The sequence below is a fragment of the Rhinolophus hipposideros genome, assembly GCF_964194185.1.
Source record: "Rhinolophus hipposideros genome assembly, chromosome: 16".
Lineage (NCBI taxonomy): Eukaryota > Metazoa > Chordata > Mammalia > Chiroptera > Rhinolophidae > Rhinolophus > Rhinolophus hipposideros.
In genome coordinates, this window is record NC_138062.1 from 20,831,730 (window position 1) to 20,847,563 (window position 15,834).

At 37.3% G+C, this 15,834-nt stretch overlaps 1 protein-coding gene across 5 annotated transcripts in view; it reads right to left on the reverse strand.

The window, feature by feature from the left end:
• NR3C2 (nuclear receptor subfamily 3 group C member 2) overlaps nt 1-15,834 on the reverse strand; it is a 309,953-nt gene that overhangs the window by 137,015 nt on the left and 157,104 nt on the right. For 3 of the 5 annotated variants that reach the window (XM_081077093.1, XM_081077094.1, XM_081077092.1), the window contains exon 3: nt 14,864-15,015. In XM_081077093.1, the coding sequence (XP_080933219.1) occupies nt 14,864-15,015 (152 nt within the window). The remainder of the gene's footprint in view (nt 1-14,863; nt 15,016-15,834) is intronic. The other 2 variants (XM_081077096.1, XM_081077095.1) reach the window with 1 other exon arrangement.

Genomic DNA, 15,834 nt, shown 5'->3' on the forward strand with positions numbered 1-15,834 from the left:
ACCATATGTCAAAAAAATTAAAACATACAAACGCAGAAAGTATTTATAATGATGGTTGCGAGGGACTAGGGGGTGGGGAGAGTGGGGAGTTACCGTTTAATGGGTGGACAGTTTCAATTTTAGAAGATGAAAAGTGTTATGGGGATGGATAGCGGTGATGGTTGCACAGCAATGTGAATGTATTTAATTCCACTGAACTGTATATTTAAAAATGGTAAGACATACATTTTATGCTATGTAAAATACCACTATAAAAACAAAACAGAAAGAAACATGAAGATTTATTAGAGTGATTCTGGAAATACTCACTTTGATGAAAATTTTGCACAAGGAAGTGGAATTATTTTCTATTTTTCATATAATAGAAAAATTATTTTATTATATGACCTTAGTAGAACAGTGAAAAGACTATTTATCCTGTGATTTACCTGTGTGATACAAAGGAAGTCATTGCCTGGAGTTGATTACCAAATAATGTCTTAATTAGTCATTCAATAAGAATGAGTGGGTATAAGAGACATGTTCTACAATCCTGAATGTAGAAAAATGGTTGATGTCCCCTTGTCAAATGATATTAAAAAAAGCAGAAGGTCCTTTCCATAATTGTACTGCAGCGATTTGTATTTTAAAACAGATTGGTCTACAGTATTGGTGTAGTATGATTATATCACAGGTACAAATCTCTCTTCATAATGCCATTTCTTTTAAGTAACTGTTTTTCCCAAAACAAATCACCCAGAACTTATAGTGGAATGATATCATAAGACAATTACTAAAGGAAAAATTAATGACATGTTTTAAAAATGTTTATGAATGTCTCAACTTAATTCTTAAACATATTCTAGTAACTGTCAAACATTTAATATAGTGTTGATTTCAAAAAATTCGTTATTGAAAGTACCAGACACAAGTATCTGAAATGACATTCTTCTTATAGTCTAGTTAGCAACTGAGGACCTTCATAAAAATAAAATAAAATAAATAAATCAAATATATTAAGTACATTTAAATAAAAAATTTTAAAGGGAAAGTTATTTAAAGTATTTTAAATGTAAAACCAATTACTATTGGTATTTCTACAATTATATCTCCATCTACTCTCTTTTAAAACAGTTATTTTCATTAGTATCTATTAATACTTTTACAGTCACTATTCCTTTTTAAATTGTAATTTCAGGTCATACTGGAGAGCAAAAGCAAAAGAAAAAGCACAATTAGTACTTATATAATGGGAAGTTATGGTAAAAACAAAAAATGAAAGTCCACTCTGTTTTCCTACATAAGTAAAAAAACATACTTTTATATTATACTTCTGACATGCTCTTCTTACTACAGGAAAGACAATTTGCTTGATTTTTCAAGTAAACATTGCTTTAATTTTCTGATTTGATTTGTTTTACAAAGGGTGCGTGAATAACTCAGTACAGGTTAATTTTTGCATCTAAAATAGTTTTTCATTCCCATCCCCGCCCTGTGGGTCACGACTATAAATTACAACTTATCTAATAAAGAAAATAACTACCAGTACTTGAAAACTCCAATTTTCTGCCTAGTAGACTGAGTTCAACAATGAAAAACTGTAAAAAGGCAAATCTTTCCTGGTTCAATTTGATTTTTCCACAATTTGTACTGCTTCACTGAAAAAGACAAAGTTAATTCCTAAGGCTCAATATGATTATTTTTGCTTTTACAGGTGACTTTCAAGATACAGGAAATGACTGAAAAAAAAATGCACACTGCTTAGCACGAAGTCAAGGATGGTCTTTGAGATCCCGTGCCTTTTCGTTAATGGGAATGGATTGTGGCACACACCCATTGCTTAGTACATAGTGAGTACTCTACAGACGTTTGCTGAATCAGATGCATGCACCTGGTTTCTGTCCGATTCTCCACAGTGGGCACATGTGGGGCATACTCCTTTCCATTTTCAATGACTGCTTCATCCCAAGTTGGCGCTGGCCCTTGGTTCCTTGCCTCTCCATTTGTTAGCACCTGTTCCTGGCTTGATTCAGTAAGTTCTAGACCTGGTTTTCCATGTGTCTGTGACATCTGACCTTTGTCAGCATCACAGCTCTGTTTTGTGAAATGCTGATTAAATTAGGCAAAGTTATTTCAATATCCGGGAGATGTAGCATAAATATTTTTAATTTTAAGTATCAACAATTATAGCAACTAACTAAAAGCTCTTCAAATAAATCAAAATCATTATCAGATAAGTCAGGAGCACATCTAATTTTAAAAATGGAAAGGGAAGGTTGTTTGAAGGAATTTTTATCTAACGGTATTTAATAATGGTATTTCTCTGACAGTTCCTCCATCTATTTGCCTTTTAAAACAGTGATTTTTGTTTAAGATTTCTAATTAACAGCTATTAATATTCTTCATTCTTAGTCTTTCTGTTTTTTTTAAAGCAACTTCAGTTCATATTGAATAGTAAAAAACAAAACAAAACAATTAGTACTTATATAATACCAGCAGCATCAAGTTCAACTGGGAAAATGCTTTGATTCAGGCCAGACGAGAAACAATCAACCTGGACTAATTCTGCACTGGTTTTCCAATTGAGTCATTCACCAAGAGTTGGAGGGTTGGAGAGTGCAGTGTGTTTTAGAAATCTTGGTACAGCTAATTTTAAAAAGAAAGTGAAAAGTAGTTGTGACCTTCCAAATTGTTTTAGATGTAGAAAGAGTGTGAAAACTGCCTTTGTTCTTTGTCTGATTATATTACGCAGGCAGATTAAATTTAAATACTGATTTTAAATACGCAGATGTCCCCCTACCACGGCCGTTTGGTACAATACTCATGAACAACACAGACCTGACTAAACCAGTGACAAAGAGGTCAAAATTCCAAGTCTGGCTTTCCTTTCATTTTTACTGTGTTTTTTTTTTCTTTCTTTTTTCCAAATCAAATATTGAACAAGTACATAAGGCAGCCACAGTTTAAACAGTCCACATTTTACAGAGAACAAAGTGTACTGTTTCCATTACTTCCTAAAAAGGGGGAAACTTTTTAAAATATAATGTTTGCAAAGCAATCCTTTATTGTTTCTAAAGTAGTGTAAATGTATGTGTTCTAATTGTTATCTTCCTAACTGAGAGATGAACAGAGCTGACATTTTTAAGATTTATTTTCTTAAAGGGATAACAGACATCAATGATCTGCTCCAAGTCTCAAAACGGGCAGGATCATTCGGGCCTGCAGTGCAGCTTGTCCGACCCCAAGCCCAGCTCCTTCTACTCACACTGTCCTACTCGACATAAACGTGGTTGGAACCTATCTTGGTGATGTTTTTTATAGTTTCTGATTTGAAGATTCTCACAGTAAGTGTTCAAATTACTGGGTATTATTCAAGAAGCCTTTCACTCAAGAATTAGTGAATATGGCTGAATATGGTGAATATGGCTTCTAAGAGGGTGGTGTGACTCTCCAAACTCGCCTTGTTTCTTCCTTCCAAGTTGGAGGAGAAAATAAAAGTGTAAGAAGGGATTCGGAGGAAGAAGTATTTAGTTTTTTCCCTCCAAATTAAATTGTTTCGATTCTACCGAAACAAATACAATTTAATGAACCTGTATTCACACTGCTATGAATAAGTATGAATAAGTATGAATAAGTATCAACTTACATTAAACTTTCTAAAATCCTCATCCTATTCACTCCTCAGCTAATTTGTTGGAAGTGACTTTTCAATTCTTGTTGACAGTTATGATGCCCTTCTAGATTTATATTCTTTAATCTTTTGTTTTATTTCATGATTTTACCATTAGAAAAGTAAACAAAACATGTTTGCCAAGATGCATTAGAGGTTGTCAAGTGCCAGTGATTTAATGGAGCCCTTAGCCTTATACCTTCCTCACTCTTCCTCAGGGATCGCTCTTTGCTGTGTGGGGTATAAGAGTTCACTCTTAATTAGCAGCGCAGCACACATAGGAAGGTGATGCTTTTGAAAAGGTAACATCACAGTCAACACATTTCAAGAGAGCTTCATATAGGGCCATCCCAAGGGCAAAATGGAAACAATCTACATCGCTTATAAGAGTTGCGAGCTTCCTTTCTTGGTGTCAGCCTGCTCTTCTCTAGATGTGGATTTGGTCTCCAATATTGAAGGGAGGTGTGTAAGTGGGAGAGAGAATGTGAGCGTGTGCACAGATGGTGATGCAATAATTTCAGGTGGTTCTGAAGCCTTCTTGCTGACTCAAGGTATCCTCTCTTCCCCAGCCCCAGAACAGCAATCACTGGATGACTGAGTGAGGTGGGCCAGCATGTTCTGGAAGAGTGTGTGTGTGCACACGTGTGTGTGTGTGTGTGTGTGTGTGTGTGTGTGTGTGTATTATAGGGATCTGCTTATGTTTAGAAAAATCATTAGCAGCTTCTCTTTCTTCCCTATCTAAGAGGTCAAGATGGGCAGTGAACATAGATACAGAGGGATAGGTCAAAAGAAAAAAAAAATCACTACACTAGAAAAGTCTGCCTTTAAAGAGCAGGAAATTACAGGAAAAAGTTGGGGGATTTGAAACAGTGGCTTTTTTTTTCTACAGAACTTTTCCGTCTTCTCAGTCATTAATAGCTTCATGTGTGGCTCCCTACGGTGTCAGAAGCTGCTAAAATCATCACTTAGTACCTCGAATATGAGGAGGAACAATAGCACAAGTCTCTCCAATGATCACTACACCCAGCAGGCCTGTTCCATTGGTGTTGTGGGCCCAACACCTTCATCAGGCTTTCAATTTCATTATGTAACTTCCCATATACTGTACGTAACAGCTATGGCAGCCACTGACATCTGTTGCCTAAAACTAGGCCCATCTGCCTAATACCTAACAATGCAGTTTCTTTATTTTAAAATTTTCAAGATATCCCCAGGTAAACAGTGAACTTTTCCAGGATTTTCTCTGAGTTTCTTTTCCTATTTACTTGGACTGCTTTATCCCTTGGAGAATCGATCTCTACAGCCTCAACAGTTCTAAACTCCACTCATTGTCTCTAGTCTTAAAATGTTTTCTCTCTAGGTCCCACTCAGCGATCTCCATCATTCTACAACACTAATTCACCACTGGGTCCTGCGAGTTCTTCCTTCTTACCTCTCAAATTGGGTCTTCTGCTCAACTGCACCAATTCCATGCCAGGTCAGGCTCTTTTCACTTTCCATCACTCACAGCCCCACTCCAGTTGTCTTCTCTTTCTCTAGGTATGCCTGCCATGAGCCACTACACAGCACCAAGAGACAAAGCTGTCGAAACCACTGTGTTGATTTTTCCCACTGTGAAGAGCCTTATAAAAAGACTCACTATATTTAAAAGAAGGGCTGAGAATTCTCATTGCATTATGAGGGTCTTACACAATCGGACACAAGTGTCTGTATTCAGACGTGCACATCTTCCACATCTGGCCATGAGCCTGCTCTAGCCAGTCCAGGCTTTCACTGAACTGGCCCTACTCATCGAGGGGACTCAGATTCAACCTCCATCTTCCCATTCCTTCACCACCCCTCCATTTTAATGCTTAACTGTCTCCTCATCCTCTCCATCCTCCCAGGGTTCCATCTTGTCATTGGATTGCAGTCAAGATAGCAATATTCATTTTCGGAGTCAAATCATTTTCGAGAGTATCAAATCACGTAGGTTGTTTGATCCTAATTACACCATGAGTGCAAGTTCCATGATAGTAGCCTGTGGCTCTGTGTCCTCTGGCTCATGGGTCTATTTCTGAGCCATGGGCATCAAGCAGACAGCAAATTGCTGAAGAGTAAGTAGCTTTCAGCTTTGTATGAGGAGGCCATTCGCGCAGGCCACATCTAATTTTTATCACACACGGGAAATGAAACACAGGAAGATAAAAATTTTAAATCTTTAAATTAATATCAAGATGTTAAAGATGGTGATGGTAATTTTTAAGAAATATGGAGTTCATTCCTTAAGAAAAAAATAGAGACTACCCAATTTCTTTCCCATTAGGGCAACAGAAAATCAAATTAGAGTTTTAACATGGAATGGCTAGGAGTTAATTATTTAGAGTATAGCAGGATCACTGTTAAATTATAATGTGCTCTTCATAAGGGCTCTAAAGTCAGAGATATCGCCCTACTTTTTGATGGGTGAAAATAGTTGGGATCTGATATAACTCTGTGAGGGTGAGTATAGCTTGTGTGTTAAGTACACAGAGTGAAAATGCCTACTCTTCCTGGGTTCAAGTCCCAGTTCTGACACTTCCTTTGATCCGGGTGACCTTAGACTAGTTATTCATACCTTTATATGCCTCAGATGACTAATCTCTAACATGAGGATAATAACTGTACCTATTTCACAGGATTATTATGAGGATTAAAATGAGAATATACAATAAAGTTCTTAGCACAATGAGCAAAAAATAAGTGCTCACATATTTACTATTATTGCTATTAATTTTAAAGAGTTGAAGGGTCATACACTTTAGCCTTGTTAAAAAATACTCAATGATTTCCTTGACACAATGATTGGTTAGAGAGTTCTGATTTAACGATATTACCTTTCAAAACACACAAAATTCTCAGATTCAAGAAAGCTGTTATGAGGAACAAGATAAAAAACATAGAGTACTTGGCATAGAGCCTGGTATCTAGTAACTGTTCAATAAATGGTGGCTATTATTAGAGGAGCAGGTGGTTGATAAAATAAAACAATTTTTTTAGCACTGTTCCTTAAGATAAACCAAACTATTCCATTCAGGCCAATGAGAAGATTACTTTTTAAATCTCAGGTTATGCAGGGAAAAAACAGGCACATTACAATGAAAGTAGCTCATGAAAATTTTCTTATAATCCCCTAAACTAGTTTTAAGAGCCCTAATCACTGTTCAAGGGTTAGTTGCTAGAAAGCTAAGAGTCAAATCAGTAGCCTTCTCTACAAAGGCCTCAGGGCATACTGTCTCTGTATCACCCCCATTCCTGGCTCTATATCTCTTTCTTGCTCTCATCTTCCCTTTGTCCTGTTTTTTCATTTCACTCATTTTAAATTTTATTGGAACTCACAGAAAGCTGACGGCTGTTTTGGATTTTTTTCTGGCACACCATTTGTTTGCAAACAAACCCATAAACATGGGGGAATAACTTGGAAAATTACTGGGCTTCTACATTATAGTCTTCAAATTTGCTATGTAGATTACACCTTTATTTAATATTTTAAGATACAAGAAGCTCTCTTTGGATACAAATGCTAATTTACTTTTGGCCCACGTGTCCCTACTTCAATCATTCTCTAACAAAATACTTCACAGAAACAGTAACTAAAAAGGGTGAGTCCCACCCACATCTTTAAACAGTCATCAAACAATCAATCCACAAATGTTGTCTGAGCACCTGCTTCAAGTGTACCGTTATCTCTGTACTGGTCAGCAAATCAAATCCCCACGACGTGAGTGTTTGGTTGTGGGCACTGGACTGGGAAAGATTCAGTAATGACCAAAGCTTAATGATGAATCAAGACTGAAAAGTGGGGTTGAAAATTCCACAAATGCAGTAACGTCTGAACTTCAACTAACTAGGAACAGCCAGACCAAGTAACCAGATTTTTCTGGGGGCAACTTGGAGAAGGACAAAAATTATTCACACATGTATGTAACACATGCACACACACAAGACGTCTTAGATTCATGTTCTCTAAGGTTCCAACCTTGGCCTCTCTTTTGTCTCTCTACATACCCACTTCTTGGGCAAATGCATCTGTTTTGATGGATGGTGATTCCAAAATCCTTATTTTCCATCTTGTCTCGTTAACTATGCTTCAGAATCACATATCCCACTTCCTGTTAGTCACACATGAATGTCCTTTAGACATTTCAAACACACTGTCCTAAATCGAACCTTGTTGCAATCTCCTTTATTCTGGCAATGCTTTTTTCTCCACAGCACCTATCAACTTTCCATATGCTACATAAACAACTCATTTCTCATGTTTAAGCCCTCTACCACCCCTCACTAGAATCTATGCTCCACCAGAGCAGGGATCTTTGTCTATTTTGTTCACTTGCTCTTCACCCAAGGTGTCCCTAAGTCTGTCTAGAATGGTGTCTGCATTTAATAAATACCGAATAAACATTTGCTGAATGGAAGAAAGTTTCCTTCCATGCCCCTAGCACTGCTCTCACTCCAGAAGTCTGAATCTTAGCAAAGACATCAGCACAGAGCTCTGCGAAGTGTCACAGATCTTTGCTTCTTCACCTCCAACACAGCGCCGCCGAGGTCACTTCCCAGACTCTTATTCCCTGTGTCCTCCTCTCAGTTCCACCATTGCTGGTCTAGTTCTATGCCTGGTCATCTCTTCTCCAAACGATTTAAAACAGCCACCAGAGCTGCCCCCCTGTAAGTAAGTGAGCATACCTCCCTGCAGCCAGAGAGTAAATGCAAAACTGAGTTTGCCACCTTTCTGCGTGAAAACATTCAGAGGTTCTGTTTTGCCCAACGATAACTTCAGGCCCCTCCTTAGACTCCACGACCGGACCCAATCTGCACATTTAGGCTCACCTTTCATCACCTCACACCTCGTATTTTCAGAGTGGTAACATGAAATTGCTTCTGGTGCCCTTTGTAGACACCTGTCCTTACCCCCCTCAGCACTGCCAATTCTAATCTCTCAAGATTCAGTTTAGGGGTCAATTCTTTTAAGAAGTCTTCCCTGACCTTCCAAGTTGGCCTAAATGGCATGGCTCGGTGTGTTGCCATAGCAACCAACTGAAGGGCTATCAAAAATCTGGGCAATCATTTTCAGTGAACACTAAAGCCTTCCACTATGTAGGGAGAAAAGGAGTATTCATAAAAATCATAGATATAACCTGCTGGGTATTTGTTTAAACTCTTATGATACGTAATTAGAAACAATCAGGTCGCCTGGTTTCTAAAAATTCTGAAAAAGGGGGAGGGGGGACACCAAAACTTAATCTTACAGTGTTTTGTGAGAAAACTGGAAGCCAGAACAGTCCCTGGTATCCTTTCTCAGACTTAGCAGTTCTGTAGCAGGAACAATGGACTTTGGTGTTCCTTAGCTTCCCATACATGGTTCATAGGGACACTGAGAGCTATATCACATCGGGACGTGCAGACATCTATCAAACACACATTAACTTATTTCCTTGCTTTATCATTTCCTTAATTGTATACTGCCACTTATACAGGGATGATTACATTTCAATTATTAGACAATACCATCCTGATTTAGCTTGTGTCCACTAAATTCTCCAGTTTGCGGCACAATTGTGTCATCCAGCCCCCACCCCTCCTGTGGGCTCGCACTCTTGCTTCTTGTCTCCTCTCGGTCATGAGAACACAGAGCACTGATAAGAAAAACTGGGTATATGACACAGGGAGAAATGCTTTTCTCTGGACCTGGACTGTTTACTCATTATTTTTAGAAATGCAAAGAAAACTATTAATCAACCATTACATTTTCTTAAAAACACCTTCCCCAGTGGAATAATCAATCGATCATTAAAGTTTTTTTTTAGCTATATGCTGTGAATGACGTGAAAGGAATGAGATACACGTTCACGAGCTGGAGGCTGGTTGACTTAAAATGCTACATATTTAAGGAACCCTGAGATTAATCTACAATTATCTCTTCTAAAACAATTTCATTTCAGGAAATAAATTTTTAAGTCTTTTACTTAAAGGGAAATGTCTGAGTGTGGAAACTGACATCCTATGATCTGACTGACCTTCCCAAGCCGTGGCCTGTTTAGCCTAACAAGTCTGCTTACAAAAATATAAATCTAGTTGTCTTTAGATAGTAATGAACTCTCTTCTTCTTTTATAGCCTTATAACGCTTCAGTGATTTGCGGTAGCTGTGTCTTCCAGACACTGCTTGTATATTGACTATCCAGAAAGGAAATTAAGTTATAACACAGTGTGCGGAACGTAGTCAACTTTATTCATTCAGGGATCACAAAGTGAAATACACATGAGAAGAAATGAACGGGTATTTACAGTTGGAGAGAGACTCAGACAGTAAAAACTCAGACTAGAATTAGAAGTTGCAGATTAGAAGTCAAAGGTCTTGCATCAATTCTGGGGGCAGTTTCACTGATAACTGGCTGATGTGGGGGGAAATCATTTAAGCTTTATTGTTCTTATACAACATAGGTACATTTCACATGTACATCAAACAAGATGTATAGTCTTGCTATGGAGGGTCTGGAGCTAAGACCATCCTACCCTAAAAGACACCTAACAGAGGAGCTAGAAGTCCAGTTGGTGGCTCTCAATATTTTCTGTACTACGCAACTCCCAAAGGCAGGATTGCTCAGTACGGGAGTAAATCTCAACCGTCCAGTCCACATTAGAAAACGTGGAAAAGCCCCTCTAGAAAATCCTGACAGGCTTTCCATTTCCCCCACTCCCCACACACAGCCTTTGAAAACTTTGAAAACTGAGAGTTTAGGAAGGTCTTAACAACCTCAAAGGGCAACTCTGGAAAAAAATAACATAGTACGGGAAAAACGAAGATCTTAAGGAAAAAAGGAGGGCTTACCAATGAAGATGTAACAGACACACTGTCATCGTGTCATTTGTACGGTCTCTCCACACAGACAGTACCAGAGAACTTAGTGTTCGTTCTTACAAAACAATAAAGATCTAATATTTTGAATTCACGTTACAATTTATAAAATCGGCGCAGATATTTTGTTTTCAAGCAATTTTTCATAGCACTATTAACATAAGTCAACACTACTTTTCATTTTTATATAGAAAGAAACAGAGGCCCAGGTAAGTTAAACACCTTGACTTAATCTCACTTGCCTTAATTAAAACTAAGTCTTCTGACCCAAATGTCAGTCCAGTTTCCACCACAAGGGAGAACCCTGTTACACACACACACACACACTCACACACACACACACACACAGAAATGCTTGTCCTTTTTCAGACAGAAAGGTTCTGACAAACCTTCAAGTCAAAGAAGCAGCTCAAATTTAAAAATAAACTTATCAACTTCCCTTTGTAACATTGAATAACACAGCTCTTAAATGATGCTACTGGAAAATAAGGTGTTCTGAGGAGACTTCTGAGTCTTGTTATATTAAATCTTTAAGAAGAAAAATATAAGCACTCATGTACATCCCATCAAACAGAAAACGAAGAACACAATTCACACTTAAAGAGATGATTTGCAGTTTCCCTACAAGCTTTAGAATGCTGTGCTCTATCTAGGTCATAAAGCCTTCAGCCAACAAACTCAGATCTCAGACTGTGATGTTTTTCCTCCTGTCTCCTCTCTAGTGGTCATTTCTAGTTCTGCCTTTGGTGGTGTTAGTTCTTTCGGCTTTAACCAACTCCCCTCATCTTAGCTCCCTTTACCTGCTGCTGCTTAGAATCTCTACTTCTGTGATCTATGGAGGAGCTTAAGGTTTTCAGGGAAAACCATAAAATACAGTAAATATTCAAATATGCAAATATACAGACACGTTTGTCTACATATATATACAGTCACAGACACATACACATAGTAAGGGTAACAAATTGTGTTGTCTCAATGCTTACGTCACTTCTTTCATTATCATCAAGTAGGCATGAACAGATGATATATAGGGTAGAATTTTCCTGAACTTGAGAATTACGGAAAATAGGCAAAATAGATTATGAGATTTGGAGTTATGAGACTTTAGGTTGGATCTACAATGTTTCCCCGAAAATAAGACTGGGTCTTATATTAATTTTTGCTCCAAAAGACGCATTAGGGCTTATGTTCAGGGGATGTCATCCTGAAAAATCATGCTAGGGCTTATTTTCCGGCTAGGGCTTATTTTCCGGTTAGGTCTTATTTGGGGGTAAACAGGGTAGGTTTGGAATCATAGACTTTAATATGCTTCTAGGTTTGGCCTTCTGATTCTAAATAGATTAGTTGATTGGGTCTGATCCCAACCATCTTCATCTGTAAAAGGGGAATAAAAATTACATCCATATACCATAATTTTGTAAAATTAGTGGCTCAAGTTATATAAAGTATTATCAAAATAATCTGTTATTAAATCACAAAGTTCTGATATAAAAATAGTCATATTTCTTACATATTTATTCTCTCTGTCTCTGTCTCACACACACACATGCACACACACAGGATAAAACAGGAAACACGATACAAAATACAAAAACAAATAGGTCACTACTCTCATGAAGTCTATATGTAAAATTTACAGCCTTGTTTCGTTCAGGTGAGCACTGAAATTCTAATCCACAAATAAATAGAGAATAAACTCTATTAATAAAAGTCTTAAAAGGCACTCATTAAGTTTCATTATCGATTATTGATCAGCTTTCCAGTGAAAAAGATATACATTTTGGCTTTTCTGTATTTACAGTTCAGTTACAAAAATAATTATTTCCTCTGCGACTTACATAGAAACTACTCAAAAAAACAAAAACTTCTAGAAAAAACGTTTGCTTCAGAAGCAGAGAAGGGCAAATTCTGTCAATAGTGGAAACTTGGATTCTGATTATGAAGGCTGACCCGTCGATGGGGCAACACAGAGACTCCCACTGACTACTCCAAATGCCCTCCTTATATCACTTTATTTTTATATATCACCTTACTCTGTTCACTAGTGAGCGTAGGAGGAGAGTTCTTATACTGGAAGGTTCAATTGACATTAGGAAGGTACCAGAGGTAAATTTCATCTATTTATCTTCTACTGAGCTAATCACATAGCTAAGGAAAGAGAGAAAGGGTGGGCGGAAAGCCTTCAAAAATAAACCAATTTCAGTCATGTAGAAATGTATTTTTCCTTTTTATTTATTTATTTATTTATTTTTTAAATCAGCCTTCTGGTAACAGAGCCCACCTTTTCCCAAGAGCAATGTCCTACCCCACGCTCAGATGAGGGGTTCTGGTTGGCCGACTCCAGCCAGGACTAGCCTATCAGATCACTACATTCCTCCACCATAGTGATTGGTTTGGAGGTGGCGGGGGGTGAGGCATGTGAGCCAATTCACTCCAAGTTAGAGTCAACTGGGGGCTATAGTAAGAACAGCTGGGAACAGAAAACCTCTTTTTGATGGTGGCCTGGTGGCTGCCTCATCACCATGGAAGAACTTGCATGAGAACGAAGCCAGTGCAAAGTCAAGCAATGGAGAGAGTGGGACTGAGTTCTAATGACCTGGCTTAAGACCATGGCTTGCCTGAAGTTAAGCCTGCACTATGACTTCCCAGTGATGTAGGCCATGGATTTCCACTGGTACTTAAGCCATTTTGTGTTGAATTTTCTGTCACCTGTAACCAAGAGGTCATATCAGGAGAAGGGAATACGGAACTCCTACTGTGTTTCCCCGAAAATAAGACCTAGCGGGGGCCATCTGTTCTAATGCGTCTTTCGGAGCAAAAATTAATATAAGACCTGGTATTATTATATTATATTATACATGCTCTTATATTATATTGTATAATACCTGGTCTTCTAGTAAAATAAGATCAGATCTTATATTAATTTTTGCTCCAAAAGACACATTACAGTTGATGGCCTGGCTAGGTCTTATTTTCGGGGAAACACAGTATTACCAATTCAGTGCTGGGTTTGGGGTCTATTAAATAACGAACAGTGTAAATAATGTAAAATCACATAGTATCAATAAAATAATGCAAAATCAATTCCAGAAGCAAAGAAATAATTGGTCGGCTTTTTCATCCCAGAACTAAGGACACTTCCTTGTGGTCCCCAGCAAAACAAAGATGAAACATCAGAGCCATTTAAGCTCAAGTCTTTGAAGTAACAGCTTATCTCTCAGAAAACTGCCCTGAGAAATAAACATTCTAAAGTCTTGAGTGAAAATAAGTGTCAAATATAAAATACTACCTTTACTAATAGTAAAAATTCTACACTTTGACCAATCATAGTAGTCAACATTGATAAAACCATCTGGCCTATATCTGATGTTAATTAACTGCTTGTAGGTAAGGACGAAGGAAGGCACAAATTAATTAAAAGACTGTTTCTCCTAAGGAAGTAAAATTATTTGGACATAAGAAAAAACCCAGCCTAAAAGAGAAATCTCAATTTTTGACATTTAATTATCCATTTGGAAACCTCCAGTAGGAACAAATGTTGGACTCAAACAGGGACCTGAAATCTAAAGCAGCCGTTACATGAAATCATTCTTTGTGGAACACAACCGAAATTACAGACATGATCCTGATATCCATGTTTAAATTCGTCAGAAACACATATATTTATACAGTTGATCCTTGAACAACATGGGTTTGAACTGTGTGGGTCCTCTTATATATGGGCTTTTTCCCAATAAATACTGTAAATGTATTTTCTCTTCCTTATGATTTTCTTAACATTTTCTTTCCCCTAGCTTAATTATAAGAATACAGTATACAACATAAAAAATGTGTTTATTGACTGTTTTATGTCATTGTTAAGCCTTCCTGTCAACAGTAGGCTATTAGTAGTTAAATTCTGGGGAGTCAAAAGTTTTACATAGATTTTCAACTGTGTGTGGGGGTTCCATACCCCCAACCACTGAGTTGTTCAAGTTTCAACTGTACAGAGATGCAGAAATGGCAGAAATGATGTACTCTGTGTGTTCTTAGGAAAAAATCTTCTTTCAGATCATGCAGATTACATTTATGACACAGAATTTTTTTTTTCCTAAGTCTCAGATGGAAACAAACAACAAACACAATTTTTTTTATGACTGGTCGATCTCAGTTTGAAAGTTCACATTTTGCCCATTAAATATTGGCTCAGTGGCAAATCTCCAGATGCTTTTAGATATGGGATTATTACTGTGTATCACTGACAGACTGAATCAAAAATATTTTTTGACTTACTTCCCAATGTTAATTGTGCAAGGAGACTACACAATAAGGAAAAAAAATGTGTAAAAGGAACACCCACATGAACATTTACCTTCCACTGCTCTTTTGAAGAACACTTTGCAGCTGCCACAGGTTACTACTCCATAATGACATCCTGAAGCCTCATCCCCACACACCAAACATATTTTGGAAGGTCTTGAGGATCCAGTAGAAACACTTCGTAAAGTAGAGCTGGGGAAAGAAATCAAGATTTAACTAACTACCCTGTAATGGCACATTTGATACGCTATACAGCTCAGCTAATAATTTGTCATAAATCATGGTTCCATGAATGAATTCAGTATGTACTGGCCACATACCATGGGATTTAGAAAGAAAATGAAGGTAAACCCTATGGAGTAATTATGGAGTAATCCTATCAAGAATTATATAGAACAAACCTTCTTCGCAGTATGAAGAAATAATACATAAGCATATGTAAACTGTTTTCTTCCTTTTCCTATTTTTGAGAAAGTTTACCAAAAGATATTATTTGCATTCTAGGTGGGCAGGGAGAAGAATCTTCTGCCGAGTCATTGAGTCATCATGAAAGTATTTTTGGCATCAAAGAGCTATTACAATGCTTCTCAACTGTCTTTACCCAGACTCAGATTATATATCTCAATTATGCCAGATAAAAAAATCTCCCCTTTCCAAAACAATCCACTAATTAAAATTAAAAATAAAAAACATCTTGTATCTACTGCAAGCAATTTGACCCCTCCTTCCAAGCTCCTGCATTTTTTCCCACATTACCTTATATAGGTATGTCCAAATTACTTCATTTTGCTTACTAATTTGAAGGGACACAGTCAATATATATTTTTAAAAAGCTATACTTGGTAAATATATCAGGTATCTTTCATGATAAGAAACTGAAGGGTTCGGGGTAATAGTTTTTAGGGACAAATTCAACCCTTTAAGCAACAATCTGTATGAATACCTTTTAAAAGGAATCTTCTCAAGATATATATTACTGTTTTATTGGCACATTCTGAACAAAACATTTTA